The following is an 18,980-nucleotide window of genomic DNA, read 5'->3' on the forward strand; positions in this document are numbered from 1 at the left end:
TCTGGAGCTCTTTGATGCATTCAATACGAGAGAGAAAGCAAATGTAAAAGGGGGCTGTCTACTGTATTGACCAATCAAGTTCATTTCCAGTGACCTGACATGCCTTGTAATAGACAACACATCTAACTCAAAACATAACAAATCAGGTTTCTTTCTATTGTATGTTGTTTTATTGTTTGAAATCATGTCTGAGTATTTTTATTACATGTAAAAACCAAAGTGACTTGTATTACTAAGATTAAAGCCATTCTAAACTCAGTCAAACTAGAATTAAACGGCACTGTCGAAGTACTATCTAATACAGCAAATCCCCAGATGAGAATTAACAAATAGTGTTGGACTACAACTAAACCATTCCATTAATCCATAATCAACGCTTATGGATAACCAAATAAGAAATCTGGAGAGAAAGCTGCCCTTTTAATTATACATGGTCTCAGTCAGCGCAGTAAGCTTATCTGAACATCTCGCTGTTAGCCCAGCTGAGCTACTTGAAAGTCACAGTTGCAGTCCTTGGTGCTTCTACTTAATTGGACTGTTACGGGGCAGATGTTTTCGTGTGATTTCTCTTGCTCTCTTTACAAAAAATAAGTTTTACAGCAGAGCGCTGCTCTGGAAAGGCTGGCAGCTCTAGCTAAACACTGAGAAAAGCTAATTGATGCTGTGTGCTTTTTTCCAACATGAAGAGCATGCGCAAGTTCAAAAATGTTTTGCAAGAGATAATATGAAGATGAATTAAGAACAGAAACGCATTAAGGTTGGCTGCTCCTCCTTCACTTTTTTCACAGCAGGTTCCATTGGAGGGGATTTGTCACCATCGGTGTTCACCTTCTCCTGGGAGGCTTTTGCTGGTTTTCTTATATTGTCTGTCTTAGGAGGAACAGCCACCTCTACTTTCCGCTTTGTCTTGTCAGTTTTTGCTTCTGGCCTATCCTTCTCTTTTTTCTCCTTTTCAGGTGCTGCTTTGAAAGCCATAGAACCTGCTTCCATAGGCTCATCTCGCACAGGGGTGGCATCATCTCTGCTTGGGAGCATGAACAGAGAGTCCATTTTCACGTCTTCTGCTGTAAGTGGCTCTCTTGGTTTTCTCATTCCTTCTAACCACTCAGCATTGGGAAATCCTCCATTCTCATCCCCTTTTCTTCTCTTCCCGTGCTTTTTGTCTTTATTTCCTTTGTCACCTCCCAGTCGATGTTCCACCTCCTTCTCTTTTGATTTTGTAGGATCTTTGATGCCATGCCTCTCTCTTCCAGAAGTTTTTCCAGGGTAATTTCCATCTGTATTACACTTTTGGTGGCTCTGCCCACCAGGATAATCCTGCCTCCGTCCCCGAGCATATGGTGAATTCTCTCGTCTGGTCCCAGGTGGACCAAACCTGTCTGGAGAAAAGTAGCCTCTTCTTGCATACGGCGGCGATCGTGAGTAGGAGCGAGAAGGGGAACGACTAAATGACCGAGAGTAGGAGCGAGAGCGGGAAGAACCGGATCTTGACTTGGAGTAGGTATACAAACTTGTAGAGGAAGATGAAGCACTACAGGGAGACTTGGGCCTTAAAAACACCACAACACACACAGACAAAAAAGATAAGTTAATTCAAAACAGTCACTCTCCCCATTTTTTTTCCTCCCAAATTTGGTTTGTTTTCTTTTTTCCTCTCCACATGCTTACGTCAAAGGTTCTTTCAGCTGCTGGCATAACGCTACTGCAAATTGCAGAACTTGCAAAAGTTTCTGCTTACAAGACAGAGCAGCTGCTGCTTTGTTAGTGTAAAATCATACAGGAAGGGTAAGTCTATTTCCACTCACTTCTATCACATGATCGATCTCCCACAGCTATTGATTGATTTACGGTGGTGTAGCCGGGCCTCTACTGGCACGTGAACGCGCACATTTTTCACTACTCCGCAGCTACATGCAGTGCAAATCATTTTTGTTGCAGTAAGATGCAACTTGACACTGCAATAATAGATACCACAGACTCCTCTCTCTCCAACTGAGAGAAAGCAGCTTGGCTATTTGAGATGACTAAATAGAAGAAATTCAAAATTGCCATAAAATGACAGCGTTGACTCTTCCAGTACTTTGCTCAATCAGTATCAACTAAGTTGTTAAAAAAAAGAATGTTGGAGGGTGACTTCTATTGGGAAATCAAGTTCTTCATCCCTGTTCAGCTAGTAATCAAAATGCTGGCTTTCCACCTGACCCTTTAATTGTATTTCATTTTCATATGTAATTATGGTTTCCTCAAAAAGCGTTGATTTTTCAGAGTCCTCTTTTCAGTCACGTACTGGAGTTCTATTTTCAATCATCTTACCGCAAGCACAGATCCCCTTTGTTAAAGCCAATTCAAATGAAGCCATTTAAAAATGAATTACCACTTGTACTCTCCACAACGACCTGTGCATACATTTTGCATTATAAACCAGCTGTTGTGTAAGCTATGTTTTACGGCCTCATTTAACAGGTTACAAGTCGTAATATATTGAATTTCTGTGGAATACTTACAGTTCCCAGCCCGGTCTGCCACCTGCTGAGCGAATTGTACTGGCACTCATTGGGCGACCTTTTGGAGTGGGGAGAGGGAAAAGAAAAAAAATCCCACTCAGTTTCTCTGAAGATCATCTTTTTAAAGAAATTCTACAGTTACAGTTACTTACCGGTGGTGGGTATTGATTGTCCTTGGGGGCCCAGAAGGCTTGGTAATGCTGGTTGCCTTGGTACAGGAACCTGATAGCCCTTGTGAATCAATGCAAACAGTCGGAAAATAAGCTCTACTAAAATACAAGAATCACTGCATATCTTGAAATAAAACTCACGTTCTCTTCCAACAAACTGCTGGCTGACAGAGAGGAAGATTTAGAAAGTTCAGCGGCACTCACCAGAGCAGCAGGAGGTGTAACAGTCAGGAGCGGTGGTGGAGGTGGTGGCGGCTGCTGTGGCTCCTGAATCTGCTGACGGAGCCTCTTTGTGTAGCCAGTTCCATTTTTGAAGTTGTTCACGGCCTAGAGGCAGAAAAACATTGACAAAAAGGTAATAGGAAACTTCAGTAGAGGGACGAACAAAGGCCTGCACAGAGTAAAATTGCTTGTGTCTTCCTGTAAATGCTATCAAGCCTAAAAGAAATGGACGTAGAGATATATGAACACATCACATTAAACCCTGATACTAATGATTGGTAACTCGGAGTATCTGTATTTAAAGTACTTCAGTGTTAGCTCCAAACTTGAAAGTGAGGCAATCATGTTAAACAAAAGTGGGACCTGAACTTGCCAGATTGTCTCTTCCCTTTCAGCTTTTAAGCTCTTTTTCTTCCCTTTCAGCTTTTTACAAGTAGCCTTTTCTTACAAACAGTTTCTGTGAAAGGCATCGTGTTACCTTGCGTAGGAACAGGTTGGCAATTAAAGCGTCAGGAGAAACATCGGTTTGATGACACGCTGGGCAGGTATGCTCCTCAGAGTCCAGTAATGCTGTTCTAATACCTGTGAATCATTAGAATCATCAGAATAGTTTTAGCCAAACTAAGGCAATTTGAGGGGTTCTAGCCAAGTATAAAAACACGTATATGATTAATGGGTGAATATGGTCTTGAATTGAGAGCATGAAGCTCTCCATGTTCAGTAATGTAAATAACTTCTAGTATGCAGCAAATCACTCCAGAGTTTTGAAATTTCACTGTTGTAACATTTGAAGTCGTAGAGTAGGCTGTGTCTTGATGTTTCGACTAGTCTTTGTTCCGCTACCTAGTACAATGAGAAGTCACCAACCTCAAGGTTCCTGAATAAAACACATCTCAAAAAAGCATTAGTAGGTTTGAGTTCTGAAGGTCTTAAGCAACTGTCCCGTGGAGAAGAATGTGGATTAAATGCCTAACTAAATGCCCTTTGTGGCAGACCACAGTGAGTCACCAGAGTTGGCTATGTAATTTTGTATGAGAGAAAGGGCTGTCGACAAACTAAATGCATTCGATATCTAATACTGTAACCACCTGCACAATTACGCACTCTTCTCATACTCGTCCTTCCGCATGTAAAGAGGATTTAACTGGATATGTAAAAAGGGAAAAAAGGTTTCTGCCTTTTTTTTTCCCTTTATGCAAGAGGAGTCCTTTCCTATTCAGGGGATACTCAAGTATTAAGTAGAACTGGCAACAAAGTAATGGCGTTATCTCCTACTTCTGCTTTCAGAAGATCAGACGTGATGTTTTGAAATAACAAACATGGGAGTAACACTTACATTCGTCACAAAAACTGTTTCCACAGCAGGGAATAACAGCTGCATCAGTCATTAGCTCTTTACAAACGGGACATGACAACTCATCTGGAATGGGATCATCGGAGGAGGAGGAGGAGGGCTCCTCTGGTGAAAAGGGAGGCTTTTCCTTCTTTCCTCTAGCATAAGCTTCCCTAGAGGGCAGGTGGGGAAGGAAAAAGAAACCAGTCAGAGATGGGTAAAGGAAAACTCTTCCAAGCTTTTATCAAAGGGCAGATAATAGATGGAACTCTGCTCACTCCACATTTGGCTTCTAAAAAGTCGGCATTTAGTTTAAACTACTTTCCTATAGCCACAATACTGGAAGAGGGAGGGGGGAACACTTTTCCTTCTGCAGAACTCTCCCATTCATTGGGATCAACTAAGAGATGAGCTCAGACTAGAAAAATCATTTTTTGACAGCTAGAAATCAGGTGAAGTGAATCCCACCACTCCTTTGCCAGACGCTAAATGTAAATGGCAGGCTCAGGATGAAGTTAGTCTCCGAATAATTACGTTTTATAAATGGAAGAAGTCTACGGTGCAGCTTCTACAAAAGGAGATCCACGACAGAAAAGCAGAAGTGCGGCCAAGTGCATTTTCAAACAGCCACTCTTGTCAGCACACAGTAGTATTTTCTTAGTTTAGAGCAACAGGAAAACCTCAGTCTGTTTCACACATGGCATTTGACAAGAGTCTGAGGGGGAGGAAATCTCAGTCCAGCAGCTCTGTGTTAAATTTTGCAAGAAGCCTTTGAAACATAAAAGAGAAGCAAAACGAGCTTTCCAAGAGAACGACTCCTCTGTGAACACGACTGAAATGTTTTGCAGAAATACAGATTCTTAGCACACCACAAGTTGAACCAACTTTCAGGGGCACGAACAGTAGGACCACTCTATGTGAGTTCTAGAAAGTATCACCGATTTTAAGGTTAAGACACAATGACAATGCTTCCTCCCCCGTAACTACAGAGGCTGGCCAACTTGGTTGCATTGCCACTCAGGCATTCACGCATGGTTTCGCTCGTTCACTTTTTGGTCAGTCCAACTAATGCCATACTTACGCATTAATAGTTGGTATTGCGTATTTTCCAGTGCTTGTCAGCATAGCACCCTTTGTGTTGGGATCTTGCACCTCCATCATGAAACTCCTTGGAATTCCTGTGCTCTTTTTAAGTCTGGGAGCAGACTCAAAATTTTTGTTCTGTTAAGAAAAGCCATGCAGACATATCTCATCTGATGACCCGCACTTAAAATGACATTTCAGTGATTATTTTACGCAGCAAAGCCTTTCATCCTCTCCTTTTGCCTAGCGTAAGGGTTGCTCAGCTGAAATACTGATTTTCCTAAATGAGTATCGTCAGGATGTTCCAAAGGCTGGAGCAGTGTTTTGAACTCAGTCGACATTCTTTGGCTTAACTTCAGGTTCCTCCAGGGTGAAATATCCCTCAGCTCAACCAGAGACTCGTGCAGTTAACACACGCAAATATTCAATAGATGGGGTCAACAGAAACATCTTGGTTTTATACAAAATACAGAAAATGGTGAACTGTCATTAAAACCACAGTTAAAACCACAAAAATTCCCAGTAATATTGAAATACATAAAAATATGCATGAAAGTTCACAGAGAAAGATCTATGGACATATTTAATGTCTATGACCTAGAAAAAAGAAAATTTCACATTTGTAATTCCAAGTCTCCCTTGAATTTTGAAGGGCTTTGCAACATTGCCATATAAAGTGCATTTCACCCCAAGAGAAACAACTCTTCATATGCGTGTTCATTTATTTGTTACCTAACTGCCAAGGTAAAAAAAAAACAAAACTAAGACCAGAAGTCCCCCACAATCTTACCCCATTTGTCGGGCAGTCCTTTATATAGTGGCCAGGGTTTCCACAACGAAAGCAAGTATATGACGGTGGAGGTGGACCCAAGGGTTTCTTCATGTAACTAAACGGTTTTGGGGAGAAAAAGAAGAAGATATGCATGTGTCTCTTGTGTTAAAACAAACATCTCTACCATTTTCCCATCAGCTTCAAAGAACAGATTTGACATTATCAGCACTTACCTGGTTGGATCATATCCACAGCAAGACTGCATCATCATAGCTTTTATTTTGTCTTCTTCGGAAGCATTGGCTTCAGCCAGATTGGTGGTCTGTTTAAGAGGTAATTATTGGATGCACACATTAGAACCACATTTAAGCCCACACAGCCAAAGACAGCACCACTCACCCAGTCCTGTAAAGAGCAGCACAACGCTCGCTGAGGTCGCATGAAAACAGCTGCTTAGGCTCTGTTTGGACCTTACCTAAAGACCTGTCTAATCGATCCCATTTTCTTCCAAGCGGACTGAAGCTATGTGTAGAAAAAATTAGACTATCCACTGCCTTTAAACTGATTTTTAAGCTCCAGACTATTTGAAGGAGAAGATGTCCACTGTACATTTAATTGAGAAAGATGTATGCAAATATCACTAGTTACATTTTGCAGCATTAAAAGGACACACAACTGAAGAGCCGGAGAGGTTGTTTCTCCTTGCTGAAAGCCAGCTTCAGACACAGAAGCCTTAGAAGGAATCAAGCTTTTTATAACCCCTCAGCAAGACAAAAGATTCTTCTCTAACTTCTCTATGTTAAATGATTAATCTACAGTAAGCAGAACCTGCAGTTTTTTCCAGCTGACTGTGTCCTTTTAACGTACAAATTGTAATCCAAACCTTATGCAGAACTAGATCTTCCAATTATTGACGGCAGCTGATTGTTTTTAAGTAGTATTTGTTCAAATGTTTTTATCACACACTAGTCCAGGTACAAGCAGGCTCTAAGGGAGTGACTGTAAATGATGTGGACTTTCAAGCACCTATCATTCCGACCAACCACTCATGTTTTTCTTCTTCTATGCATGCATTCACAAAAGCAACCAACTACTTTCAACATTTTATTAAATGGGTGTTTCATACAGACAGTAACATTGTCCAGATCGACATCTCTGAGAGCGCTTCCATTAACGTTTACAGAAAACTTTACAGATACTTGACTAGTTTGTGTGAACCCAAACGGTTTACAAAACACATCCAAACCCCACAAAACGTTCCCAGGAATAGAGCAAAAGTCAAAGATGGCATTTAATACATACTAAGAGTCAAAAAGAAAAGTTTTTACAACACATTGCCTCCATGCTAAGCCAGTCTGCACAAAAGAGGTTAGAGGAAGTAACAGTCTGGAGCTGCTTTATGCTATGTCCCTGCATTTTTCTGATATACTTAAATTTTCTCGAAAGCTTACATGTGTACACCACTTGGACAGTTTTCCACATTTTAGAGTAAAACTTCACAGGAGTTTACGGAAACAAGGACACGTTTAGGGACAGCACTAATGGAGACCAATTTCTTTTGCTGGCTACCTTCCCAAGGAATTTTCTTGTTTGTGTTTGGTTTGTTGGTTTTTTTTGCCAAATGGACCCAACTTAATTTCTGCAGTGAGAGATGGAAGAAGGTAGCAGTGGGAAGAGCTTTCTCCTTCTCGGAAATGAACTCCAGCCTTTCTTTTCAGAACAAAGAACTAGCTCCTCTGCATTAGGCCCTGCCTTCTCTCATCTTTGTAACTTTAAAGACTAGTCATTTCATTGGCTAGCACTGTGCCTTTTCACAAAGTGCCACCACTAGTGCTTTCCCAGAGAAAGTTACACATTGTTGAGCAAAAAATGCAGGCAGTTCCATGGCAAAACATGGCATTACAACAGTTTCAGAAGGTCACATCTGCTAATATGCCACACGTACCCCTTGGTCTAGTCCTATAAACAGTTAGGTATATTTACACAATTGACACAGCCTGCGTTCAAACAAAGTCTATTGTGTTGTCCACTCTCTAGCTACTCTGATTTATGAAATCATGCAGCATTCAAAGAATGGATCTATAACTATAATGACTAGAAATTGAAAAATAGCCATGCAATTGTCCACGTTCCAGAAACGCCTCTAATTTGGCTGCTGCAAACCCCCTGAAATGTCCGTAACTTAGAGCCAACTAAACTCTTCTGTGAAAATTGTGTGAGTTTCCAGTGCAAAATTAACGAAAGGTATGAAAAATGGTAAACAGCTTCTGAAGTGCTGCTTCTTTGTGTCTTGAAGACGAGTAATACTGCAACATTACGTTGAGGCTGCTAAGGTACTCCCCTTCTATCTTCCCAAACTGGCGACTACTCTTCACAGGATAGTATCAAAATACACACACACTTTGAAGTTAAAAGAAATACTTTAAATTCTTAAAAACTACATTCAAGCTTTGCTCACATTACAACAGTTATCCAGCTACAGATCACAGTATAAGATTTAAAAAGACGAAGCAAACCCTTTTTTTTTTAAAGTATTTGACAAGACTCTCGAGATACCTTAATAAGCTGGGCCAGAGGAATCGGTGCGGAAGAGTCATCAATCTGTTCAGAAAAAATTAAACACACGTTCAAGTTCTACAATCAAAACATAGCAATAGTTAACCTCTACTGTAGCCTGAAAGTCTGCACTATATCCTCTGAGTGTCACGGAAAGAGGCATTTCCAACCTAGTGTAATTTGTATTTGCTCAAAACAAAGTCCAAACCTATGACAGCTTAAGAGTGCCTATGTGGTTAATGAGGAGAAACAACAATAACCAAACCTGCTGGAGATCAACTTACTGCTCCAGAGTATCTCAGAGAGGGACCCTTGTCAAATGCTTACAACTGCTTAGAAGTCAAAGGGCTAAGGAAGCTGCCAATTTTCAGCAAAAAAAAGGATTTGAAAAAAAATTTAAGTTTATTTGAGAAGGAAGCATCACTACAGGAAACTTATTTTCAGGGTAGTTTGGAAATTAATCAGTGAACGTCTCCTCATTTATAAATGCACATGGTTATGCTTTTTATGAACGCAGTCTAGTTGCCGGTGAAAATGAAGCACAGGCAGATCAGCCCTGAAACACGAACTCTGCCCCTCCTGTCAGTAAGTTTAGAAACGCCAAACTCACCATACCCCACAAAACCCCAATAAAAATGCCAACCCAAAACATCAGCCATAGCAGTAACCCACCACTTTGTCTAGAAAAAAAAGAAACTGCTCAAAGTATTGAAATAAAGGTGTTTACCATGACAGAGTAGCCTATAAAAACTGATTTCTTGTATTTTATTAGACCACAGGCCATACTCTCCAAATTGGTTATGGAACTGTGAGAATTTAATATTATTCTCCCTGCTACCAGTCCAAAAGCAATTTCTAAGGATGATGAAAACATGGACTCAGAGCACAATCCTGTCATTTTTTTCTCCATTGCAGCCACACTCCTCCCTCCCTGCTGCCTACTGGAACAGCTTGCAGGAATGAAGTCCTCAGGCCACGGGGTAGTAATGGACTGCAGTGTCTAGTGAGAACTAATACCGAAGGGCAGTTTTGCCACAAGTGAAAAGGGTAACTCTTCTCTTGTTCCTTTTCCAGCATATTGAATTACATTCTGCCACCAACAGCACTTCAGCTTACACTAGTAAAACATTATCAGAAAGACACCGGAATCACTGCTTACGATGTCTGAAGTTGTTCAAAAACATGGAAAAAATTTCACCATGTAAACTGAACAGCTCCGCATGCCACTCTTCTTTACTTGTGGGAAAACAGGCCTATGTTCTCTCCTGGCAGGCACAACCACTGTCACGTGGTGCTTTTTCAGCAGCAAACAAGAAATGAGGAAAGCTCTCGACTGGAGTCTAGCATTAAACAGTCTAATATTGACCAGTAACTGAAACAGAGCAGTTAATCAACTATTAATTAGTTCTTCTGGTTTTTAGGAAGCGGTTATTATATGGCCTGCAGGCAACAGTCTCATTTCTTAACAGAGGTGATAGCACTCCTTTCTACTAAACAGCTATCAAAAGTAGCAAATAGATAATTAATGTACTATTTAGTACGTTTGCCCAACGGCCACCTTCCAATCACCCGACATTCTTGTGTCTTTTTTTTTTCCCTTTAAATGTCTACTGGAGTATTTCCTGCCAGTCCCTCCAGTTAGTCAAGTAGAAACAACATCTCCATGAAACGTGTATACAGCCCTAAGGTAATACTGCAGAAGAACTGGGGGGGGAAAAACCCCAAACACCAAAAACTAAACCCAAAACCCCAGACTCGACAGTCAATGTATTAACTCCCATTTCAAACAGAAGACTAAACAGAAACTAACACAAAGCAAGTGGGAAAGGGGACAGAACAGAGGACGAAAAGGCTAATTTCACTGCTGGGGTGCTACATTTAAATTACAGTGGTTTCCTAAAACCCGACAGCTTGGCTAAACTAAAAATTCAGCCAGGAAGGATCCCAGTTGTGCTCAACAGCACTAAAACGATGGGCACGACTCTCTGCATTTCTGCAGCCTCTAAGGACAAATTCCAACTAGAGATCCTTGCAGTTACTGACATAGTAATGCTAAACCAAAAAGGATCCCCTTTCTTGCCTTGGCTGTAGTAACAGTAGGCCAGCAGCACAAATTTGGAAGTGTACAACAACAACAGCTAACATAACAGCAAGACAATGAAGGAAGAGTTAAAGTATCAGCTTTTGTGCAGCCTTTTTAAAAATACCTTAACTAAACTTCATTTTGCTGCCTTACTGTTCAACAATAATTGGCAAGCTTTCCAGTGATTTATTCCCACCACAGTAAGATCCAGGTTCTGCTTTGAAATACCTACAGAAATATGTGTATTAAAAAACCAACCAAACAAAACAAACCCCCCACCCTTCAGACCAAGACCTGAGCTAGCTTTAAGAATAAAGCTCATTGTGCCTCCAAGCCTAGAAGCACCTGAGGCTGCCGTGCTTTGACAGTGAGAGAGAGAGAGAGGACTTGTAAAGAGAGATGCAAGGCTTCCACCCTCCCTGTGGCTACCCACAACCCATGTCAGGTACAGTCAGAGCAAACAAGAAGGGAATGTTTTTGCCTGGTCTTTCATTTACTTTAATTAGTTCTAACAAACACTAAGTCTTCCCTCCCACTCCAGGAGTCTTCCTTTTTCTGGGTTTTTTTGGGTTTTTTTTTTTTTTTTTGAGACATCTATGTTAGCTTATGGTAAGATGCTACTTAGAAAGGTAACACAGACATGCCAGGGAGCACACGAGGCTAATGTTTATAACAATAACAATAACAACAACAACAACAACAACAACAATAATAATAATGTTTGAACATGAGAGTTGTGTTTATACACATGCTAGTAAGCAAAGAGGAAAACAACTGTTTTCAGGAAATAAAACCCCATCAGAATTAGACCAAATACTCTAAACGTGGTTTACATAAATGCATTACTTTAACTGCTAGGGTCACTGGGCCAGTTAAACTAACTCAAAATCACAATGAGAGGCATTCATGTCCAAAAAGGAATTTGAACCAATCAGTGATAGAATTATGGATGTCAGATTTAGACGTAGTGGTTTTAGACCTACCTACAAAAAGTTTTCAATTTTAAGTTGATTGCCTACCATTCCACGAGCATCAGAGGCTGTATTCTTCACACAACACAGACCCAGAGTTCATGAATTTCTAGATTAAGTTACCCTAACACCTTATCAAGTGATCAGATCCAATGATCCAGGGTTAGTGTAATGCCTCACACCGTTCCAGTGAAGAAAAAGCAGAATGTGAAAATGGCAAAAAATACACTCCAAACACCTTTTATTGCAAGAAACAAAAAGCACACAACAACCTATACAAACATCCAGATTACTAGCTGTCGACAGACAGCTGTAGAACATGGCACCATGTTCAACTGTGCAAACCTTGAGCCTACACGATCTAAAAATTATCATACGTTACCTGCACAGTACACAGTCATTCAGGAAATATTCTGGCATATTCAATGTGAAACACAATGCATTACTAGGCACAAAGACCAAGATTCACATTAGAACTGTGCAAACGATGGCATGACTCAGTTATTACTATGCTGAATCCAATACGTGGTATTCACAACATATAGTATGGTTTACTGGAAAAGATATTAAGTTAATGTTTGGAAAATTAATACAAGGCTACATTGTTGAGAATTAAGTGCAGTGTGGAGAAAAAAGTCTGAGATGGTGTTTTTACATACTGCTTTTGGTGTTCCACTCACTGGCTCAGTTCGACTTCTAGAAGAAGAAATCAAGGAGATGAGAACTTAAAGCACTTGTACCCAACATCAAGCAGTGAAAACACGTTATAAAACCTGAACATCAAAACATTCTGTTCTGATAGGCTAGTGAATGGGGAAATTTCTTCCTATACATAAACTCGTCTCTCTCTTTTGATAACATTCAATGCATTAAACACCACCCCCCCACCCCCCAAATCCCACGTCTACTTTGTCTGAAATCACTCGAAGACTTAGAGATCGAGAACACAACAGTGCAAGAGGAAGTCTTCAGACATTTTGTCTCTGCTGCGTTAAGTTTTGTGTTCTTAAATGCTCAACCCTCAAGATAATGAAGGTAACTTTAGCCAATCCCTATATCCCGCCCTAGTCTTACAAATAGCTACCAGAGAGAGTACTTTAGTTTCTAAGAAAGAACAGGGGTAGTCGAGACCCTTTGAAGCGCTAGTTTACTTAAGAGAAAAAAATCAGTCATCTGACAAAGAAATAACAACAGTGTCAGCAGCACAGTCTTCAGAACAGTGTTTCTTTGTGGCAGCCCAAGCACTGTGTTCAGATATCTACCGTACTTAGCCATGAAAGTGCCAAAATACTACATGGGTTACCTATGCTACATTGACTAAAAATAGTAGTAGACATGTCACCTGAAAGCAGTTCCCAGGGTTTTGTGTGCTTTAGGAGCCCTGTGACAAAAAAAAAAAAAAAAAGGTTTCTTCATCCACTGACCCTGAAGAACATACTCCAAGGCGAGTAACGCATTTTGAAGGCCTCTCCACCATTACAACACACATTCATCATTCCCAAACGTTAACCACTCTACCAGTTGTTTCTGCAATGTTTCCAGCTGAAGGAATAGAAAGCTAATCTGCCTGGTTAATTTTCAATGTTAGAACAGCAGTGCCATTCCTTCCTTACCCCCACATCCAGCTACTTCTTTGATCTTTGAGGCTAGCAGCACCTATCCTCTCGTTTTAGGGCAGCGTTACAATAGCAGGAGAGGGTGACATCCAACCAGTAAGGGAGGATGCACTGACAAGACAGCACTAAGCATCCGTATTTCGATTAACCCCCCCCAAACAAGGCCACGTTTTTAAGCACAACGCTGTGGCGTCCCGAATTACTAGGCAGTGCCTGAAAGCACTGCAGCAGCTACTGCAGTAATATGCCCAAAGTTTACATGCAGAGCCACATAAAATCAGGGGTTTTTGCTTGCAAATGCTTCATGGGCACCAGCACGCTGCTGCAGTGTTTCTTCAAGACACACTGTAACTCATCAGTCTACTTGATTTATGAGAACCAACGTTAGAAAGACATGGCAAAACCACAAGCTAATAATAGCTACTGATTGTGGTGGAGAGGCGTACCTTTAAGGCGGCTGGAAAACATGGCCATTCAAACAATGCTAATGTAGCTGATACAGAACGGGACTGTATGAATACATACATGACATGCATTTGAAGAGCTGTAATTTTAATCAGTACACCCGATTCTCTGTCCTCCGTAAATCTTAGGAACACAGAATTAAAACCTGGAGCACAGATACCAGCTTAGGGTAAAAACAGACAAAGAAAGACAACCAGTAACATTTAGGAACGTGCGGAACTGCTTACTGAGTTTCAAGTTTGGAAAGGATTAACTGTTCCTTCATCGTGCTCGCACAAAAGGCAATACACTTTAGGATATTGTTGTTCTTCTCTTGCCTGAAACAGGCACTGTCTTTAGGAAACGAATAGGAATCACTTGTGAACGGAAATTCTTGTTTGCCTGGCTGGCCAGCTGGCAACCCTTGGTCTTTCCTCTATAGCTAGTATGCAGAACCCCCAGATTTGGGGCGTAAGAATACCTGCCATATCCCGCCCCCCTCCCCCAAATGCAAGAAATAGTTAAACACTCAGAATCAGACTCTTCTGAGACGGGAACAAATTACAAGTTTACACTACAGTGCGTATCTCTCTTTACTATAAAAGCAATAAAAGCAAACACATATAATAAGGAATCTCTCCACCTAGAGGGAACAGGATCTACAACTTGGATCTCAGAACAGTCAACCCCAGGAACAAACCCCACAGAATCATCTTACAAGTTACCATTGTTGGAGTTCGAACCCCGTGCCCCAGCAGGCCAAAAAATGTAAGTCTACTTTGGGACAGATGCGCTAAAATCTACCCCCTGACAACAAAACTTAACAGCAGCTTTAACAAGAAAGATACAAGCGGAATGCCTCTGTAAACTAGTATCTGTAAAAAAAGTCAACACACTGAAACCCCTAACAAAGAATACAATGCTTTATGGATACTTACAGAACAAAGGTTTTGCTGGTAGCTTTAACTCCTCCCACAGGGATTCTTCTAACAATTACCGATGAGTTCTTAGGAATCAGGGCATGATCATCTGTGTATTCTGAAAACAACATAAAGACAGACATAAACCAACATAAATTCAGGTTTGAGACTCAAACACAAGCAGCAAAATCTCCCTCATTTTTTAAAATAGTTTGAATGCCAACAGCAAAATGGTCTCAAAGGTCACTAAAGGAGAGTCTGCTAATGCACGAGGTTCTTTCCTCATCTAGCTTAGGTTGCTTTGGCTTCCGTTAGGCTACAAAACCAATAGACCTCTGGAGAAAAACAAACCACAGCAAAGTCTCACCTGCATAAACCAGATTCTAAAGCCTGCCTAGCTTGCCCTGCAGCAAACCAGGCACTTAGCTAAAGCACGAAAACTCTGCGCCGTCGCTTTCATAGCTCTTAACTGAAAACGCTTCACCTGTGCTGCTAGTGCTCCAGACTGACAGAACACAGAAGAGAGCCTGCCATGGCTGCCTATTTCTTGGGGCTTAATCCATCAACAACCACACTTCTCAGCTGCTCAGTGCTTTGCATTTCAATGGAAACAGCACTGACGCCCAGACAAACAATGGTAGATCACGCCAGCTGCAGTTCTGGAAGCCGAAAGCAGCTGTTTCTACCTGCTGAACGGAGTCATACGGAGTATTCCTTCTGGTCCAGACCACAAATCACCAGATTAAGACCAGTCCAGAGTCTCATGTTTGTTCTGTTTGGGTTTTAATTTTGCCTGATAAGCAGAATAGCACATTCTCCAAGTGTTTGGAGTCAGAATGTTACAGGGCAGGCAAGAGTACTCAAGAAACCTGAGTTCTGGAGTTTGCAGTTCTTCCACTATATTGTGAGAACATCTATTGTAAAAGACAGGTCAAGAAATCCAGATCAAATTAAAAGGAGGCAAGTTTAAATGCATCATTCTCGAGTATAGGCTTTTTGAAGGGAATTCTGCCTTTATAGAACTTGCCTCTGCAGTAAGCATGGAAGAGGACACCCCCCCACACCCCCCCGCACCTTTTAAAATAGGTCCCAACCATCCATTTTGCCTCCCCAGCATCTTAAAGAGAGTCCATCACATCAGTTTTTTCCACTGGTATTTAAAATCCTGTTTCCTTTTAGCTTACATTAGCATTGCTTCTATTACTAGATTGCCATGATGAAAAGTAACAATTACTGAACTGTAAAAGCTTAGAGTGCTCGGCAAAATCTGAACAAGTAGGCCACCTTCACTCAAGGATCACTTTGTTCTTTCCACGATCATTTCAGCCTTTAGTCAGGACTCCTGCACAGGCAATGTTATAAAACCCCAATACTTTATGTCCACGTGCAAGAATGCCAAACATCCCATTTAGGCAGAATATCCGGGTCTAGTGTTTCCCTTTATCTTCTGAAGGTGAGTTTAAGCATCTACATCTGCTTAACAAAAACTGAAATTCACAGTCACGCATAGAAACCAGAAATTGGGCATACATATACACGGCACTGAAATGTATTCTCTAGCTTTGCTCTGAAAACCACTGGGGGATTTTTGCCTTTTCACATGGAAAACACCCTTAGGAAAGCTTCAATAAGCATCAGTGTCACTCATATACGCAGTGTAAGATTTTATACTCATTTTACAACGGCCAAAGGGCAACACAACCTGCCTAGAGGAGGATCTTGTCACTGTCAAACAAGAGGGATGCTCTTTAAAGCAGGGAAGAGACTCCTGCTTTAACTTCACCTCTAGGCAACACCACATTTAACAGAACCTAGTGAGGCAGATACTTTTCCTTCAGTGGATTCGGATTACGTATGAAAACAAAGCAACAGACTTTGTAAAACTGGTATTATGGATATAGAGTAACACTTTGGGGGGGAACATACTTACATAAGTTTTTGTTCTAAAACTTTATAACAGAATGCTATATGACTTGGTAACAGTTTCTGCTATAACAGAATCCACATGTTTGGCCTACTTCGAAACATTTCTCCTTCTGGTGATAATAATTGGTCTCCATCACAGTTTATTACCATCCACCATTCTGGTTTTAAGGCTCTGTTTGACACAGACCCAGCTATTACAGGAGTGACGTCAGCCAGTTGGCCATTCAGCCCGCTAGCATTTGTGAAGCTGAAAGGACATCAGCATCTGAAGACAAAATTCAGAGACCCTCTGCAGCAAAGCCCTTCAAGCCAATTAAACACTGTTCAAAAGCTCTTGACAATTGTATTCAATGCTACTAGAGAAATTCAAGACTTCTGAAACATATCACTACCTACGCATGTCATGCAATCCAATGGCATCCCTAAGACCCCTAACATTGTGCTGTGAAGTCTCTTCGCAACCATTCTCCTGAAAATAGTTCTAATGTCTGTAGATACACAGCGAGCTTTCGGTCCGACCACTCTAAAGGCTAGGGCTGAAGTTACGGTCCCCACAGCATACATATTATCCTGTTTAAGCTTTAATACATCACACAGGAAGAGGAAAAAAACACCTGTACACATTTTAAAGAAAAGACGGTTGTAAGAGTGTCACAGAACCAGAGGAAAAAGACAAGAAATTTCATGTTTAAGGAATGAAAACACTTGACAAGTCTTTTTGTTTCCGAAAAGTCACAACCCAAGGTATTTAATCCCATTCAAACTCACCAAGATGGCAGACTACCAAACTGAAATGTCATACTAAGTAATACAAAACCATTATCACCTCCGAGAATCAAGCACCATTTACTAGATTTAAAAGAATATATGCCTTCTCTAAGAACATTTCTTATGTATATTGACCATAAATGTTCTGCCATAAAACTTCAGTACTGCCCTGATGTGGTTAACACGTAGTAGCAGGAGAAAAAGACACGGGTAGAAAGGGATGATGAAAATGATGCTCAGTAGCATCTGAATGGCAATGTCTTTGGTGTAGAAAAGAAGGTATATTAACAAGAAATTCCAAAGCGTAATTTAGATACAGAGAACACTCATGGGCAAGTGTCCTCAAGGCTTTAAAGGCTCTGTATAGCTTATAACTCACAGATTCACTCTTGATCCAAAATGTGGCAGGGAGCAGTTTCTGTAACAGCCACAAAACCAGTTTTCCAATGTAGTGGAGTAAAACAAGTCGAAGACAAAATTAAGTCACCAAACCCACTTTTTGTCTTCCAATTAGCCATCTGTTCCATTTCTATCACTTTCAGCTTCCTCCACCAGATTTCAAAGAAATCTGGCAAGTTTGTTATTACAAGTTATCCTCCCACATTTCCTTATCATTCTACCTAGAAGAATTCCAGGAAACCAAAACGTTTGTAAGCACTACATGTCGCACATCAAGCACACATTCTTCGCCGCCTAGCTCCGCCTCTAAAACACAGATCTGAAGGTTGTTGTCAGAACAGCAACTACGAAAGAACAGCAACTATGAAAGAACAGCTCTGTGAGGCCCCCAACACAAGTCACAGCTACCGATCGTGGCCGAATCGCATTATGGCTTCCCGGCCCACTTAAACCCCGGTGCTGCTTGCCCTCCTGGTCCCCCTGCACGCCGGCGGGATGGGTCCCAGGCTGAGACACGCTACGTGGGGACGAGCCACAAAGTGTGGGTCCCGCAGGCCACGGCCGCCGTGGGGCCATCTGCGACGATGCCAGCCGCACGGTCCCCAAGGCCCCACGCCCGCTGCCTCCACGCACCTTCTTTGGTCTGGGCGTTGGTGATCTGCAGGTCGCAGTTGGCCGCCTTCAGCTTTTCACGGCCCATGATCCGGCGCTTGAGGTCGCACAGGGAGATGTGGAGGCCGCCAAAGGTGACTGTGTCATAGCTCAACTTGGAGAAGAACTTGTAGTGGACACAAGACATGGTCAGGGCCAGGCGGTGCCCGCTCCGCGACGGCGTCTACCACGGCAGATGGCGTTGCGACCTCTGCGCCCGTTAGGGCCCACGGCGGCTCGGGGAAGGGCCCACCGAGGGGGTCGGAGCAAGCAACACAGGCTGAGCTTGAGCTCCTCCTCGCAGCCCAGGCAGACAACAGGGAGAGGACCCTGCAGCCCCCGGCTTGTCCTCCGCTCCCTCCCTCGCACACAGCGCTTCCAGGCCTGACCGCTCGCTATGGCGACGCCGGAGCCCCTGCCTCAACATTCCGCAGAGGGGTTTCCCGGCCGACAACTGCACGGGGCGTGGCTAGCACATCACTGCGCATGCACAATGGCACACCGCGCCCACCCACACCCCCCTCCTCATGCGACCCAGCGCATTATGACTAAAGGCCCACCT

At 42.0% G+C, this 18,980-nt stretch overlaps 2 protein-coding genes across 2 annotated transcripts; both read right to left on the reverse strand.

The window, feature by feature from the left end:
• Positions 1–735: 735 nt before the first annotated feature.
• LOC132320036 (E3 ubiquitin-protein ligase RBBP6-like) lies at positions 736–5,390 on the reverse strand. The gene is made up of 7 exons (XM_059832136.1): positions 5,311–5,390; positions 4,233–4,402; positions 3,375–3,478; positions 2,879–3,001; positions 2,657–2,735; positions 2,505–2,562; positions 736–1,549 (listed from the first exon to the last, which is right to left on the reverse strand). The coding sequence occupies exons 1-7, from the start codon at positions 5,388–5,390 to the stop codon at positions 736–738; spliced, it is 1,428 nt and encodes a 475-aa protein (XP_059688119.1).
• Positions 5,391–5,902: 512 nt separating this feature from the next.
• On the reverse strand, positions 5,903–18,566 carry LOC132320037 (E3 ubiquitin-protein ligase RBBP6-like). The gene is made up of 6 exons (XM_059832137.1): positions 18,401–18,566; positions 14,693–14,792; positions 12,354–12,390; positions 8,641–8,685; positions 6,318–6,406; positions 5,903–5,909 (listed from the first exon to the last, which is right to left on the reverse strand). The coding sequence occupies exons 1-6, from the start codon at positions 18,564–18,566 to the stop codon at positions 5,903–5,905; spliced, it is 444 nt and encodes a 147-aa protein (XP_059688120.1).
• Positions 18,567–18,980: the final 414 nt, after the last annotated feature.

This window comes from Gavia stellata, chromosome 33, assembly GCF_030936135.1.
Source record: "Gavia stellata isolate bGavSte3 chromosome 33, bGavSte3.hap2, whole genome shotgun sequence".
In the NCBI taxonomy this organism is placed as follows: Eukaryota; Metazoa; Chordata; class Aves; order Gaviiformes; family Gaviidae; genus Gavia; species Gavia stellata.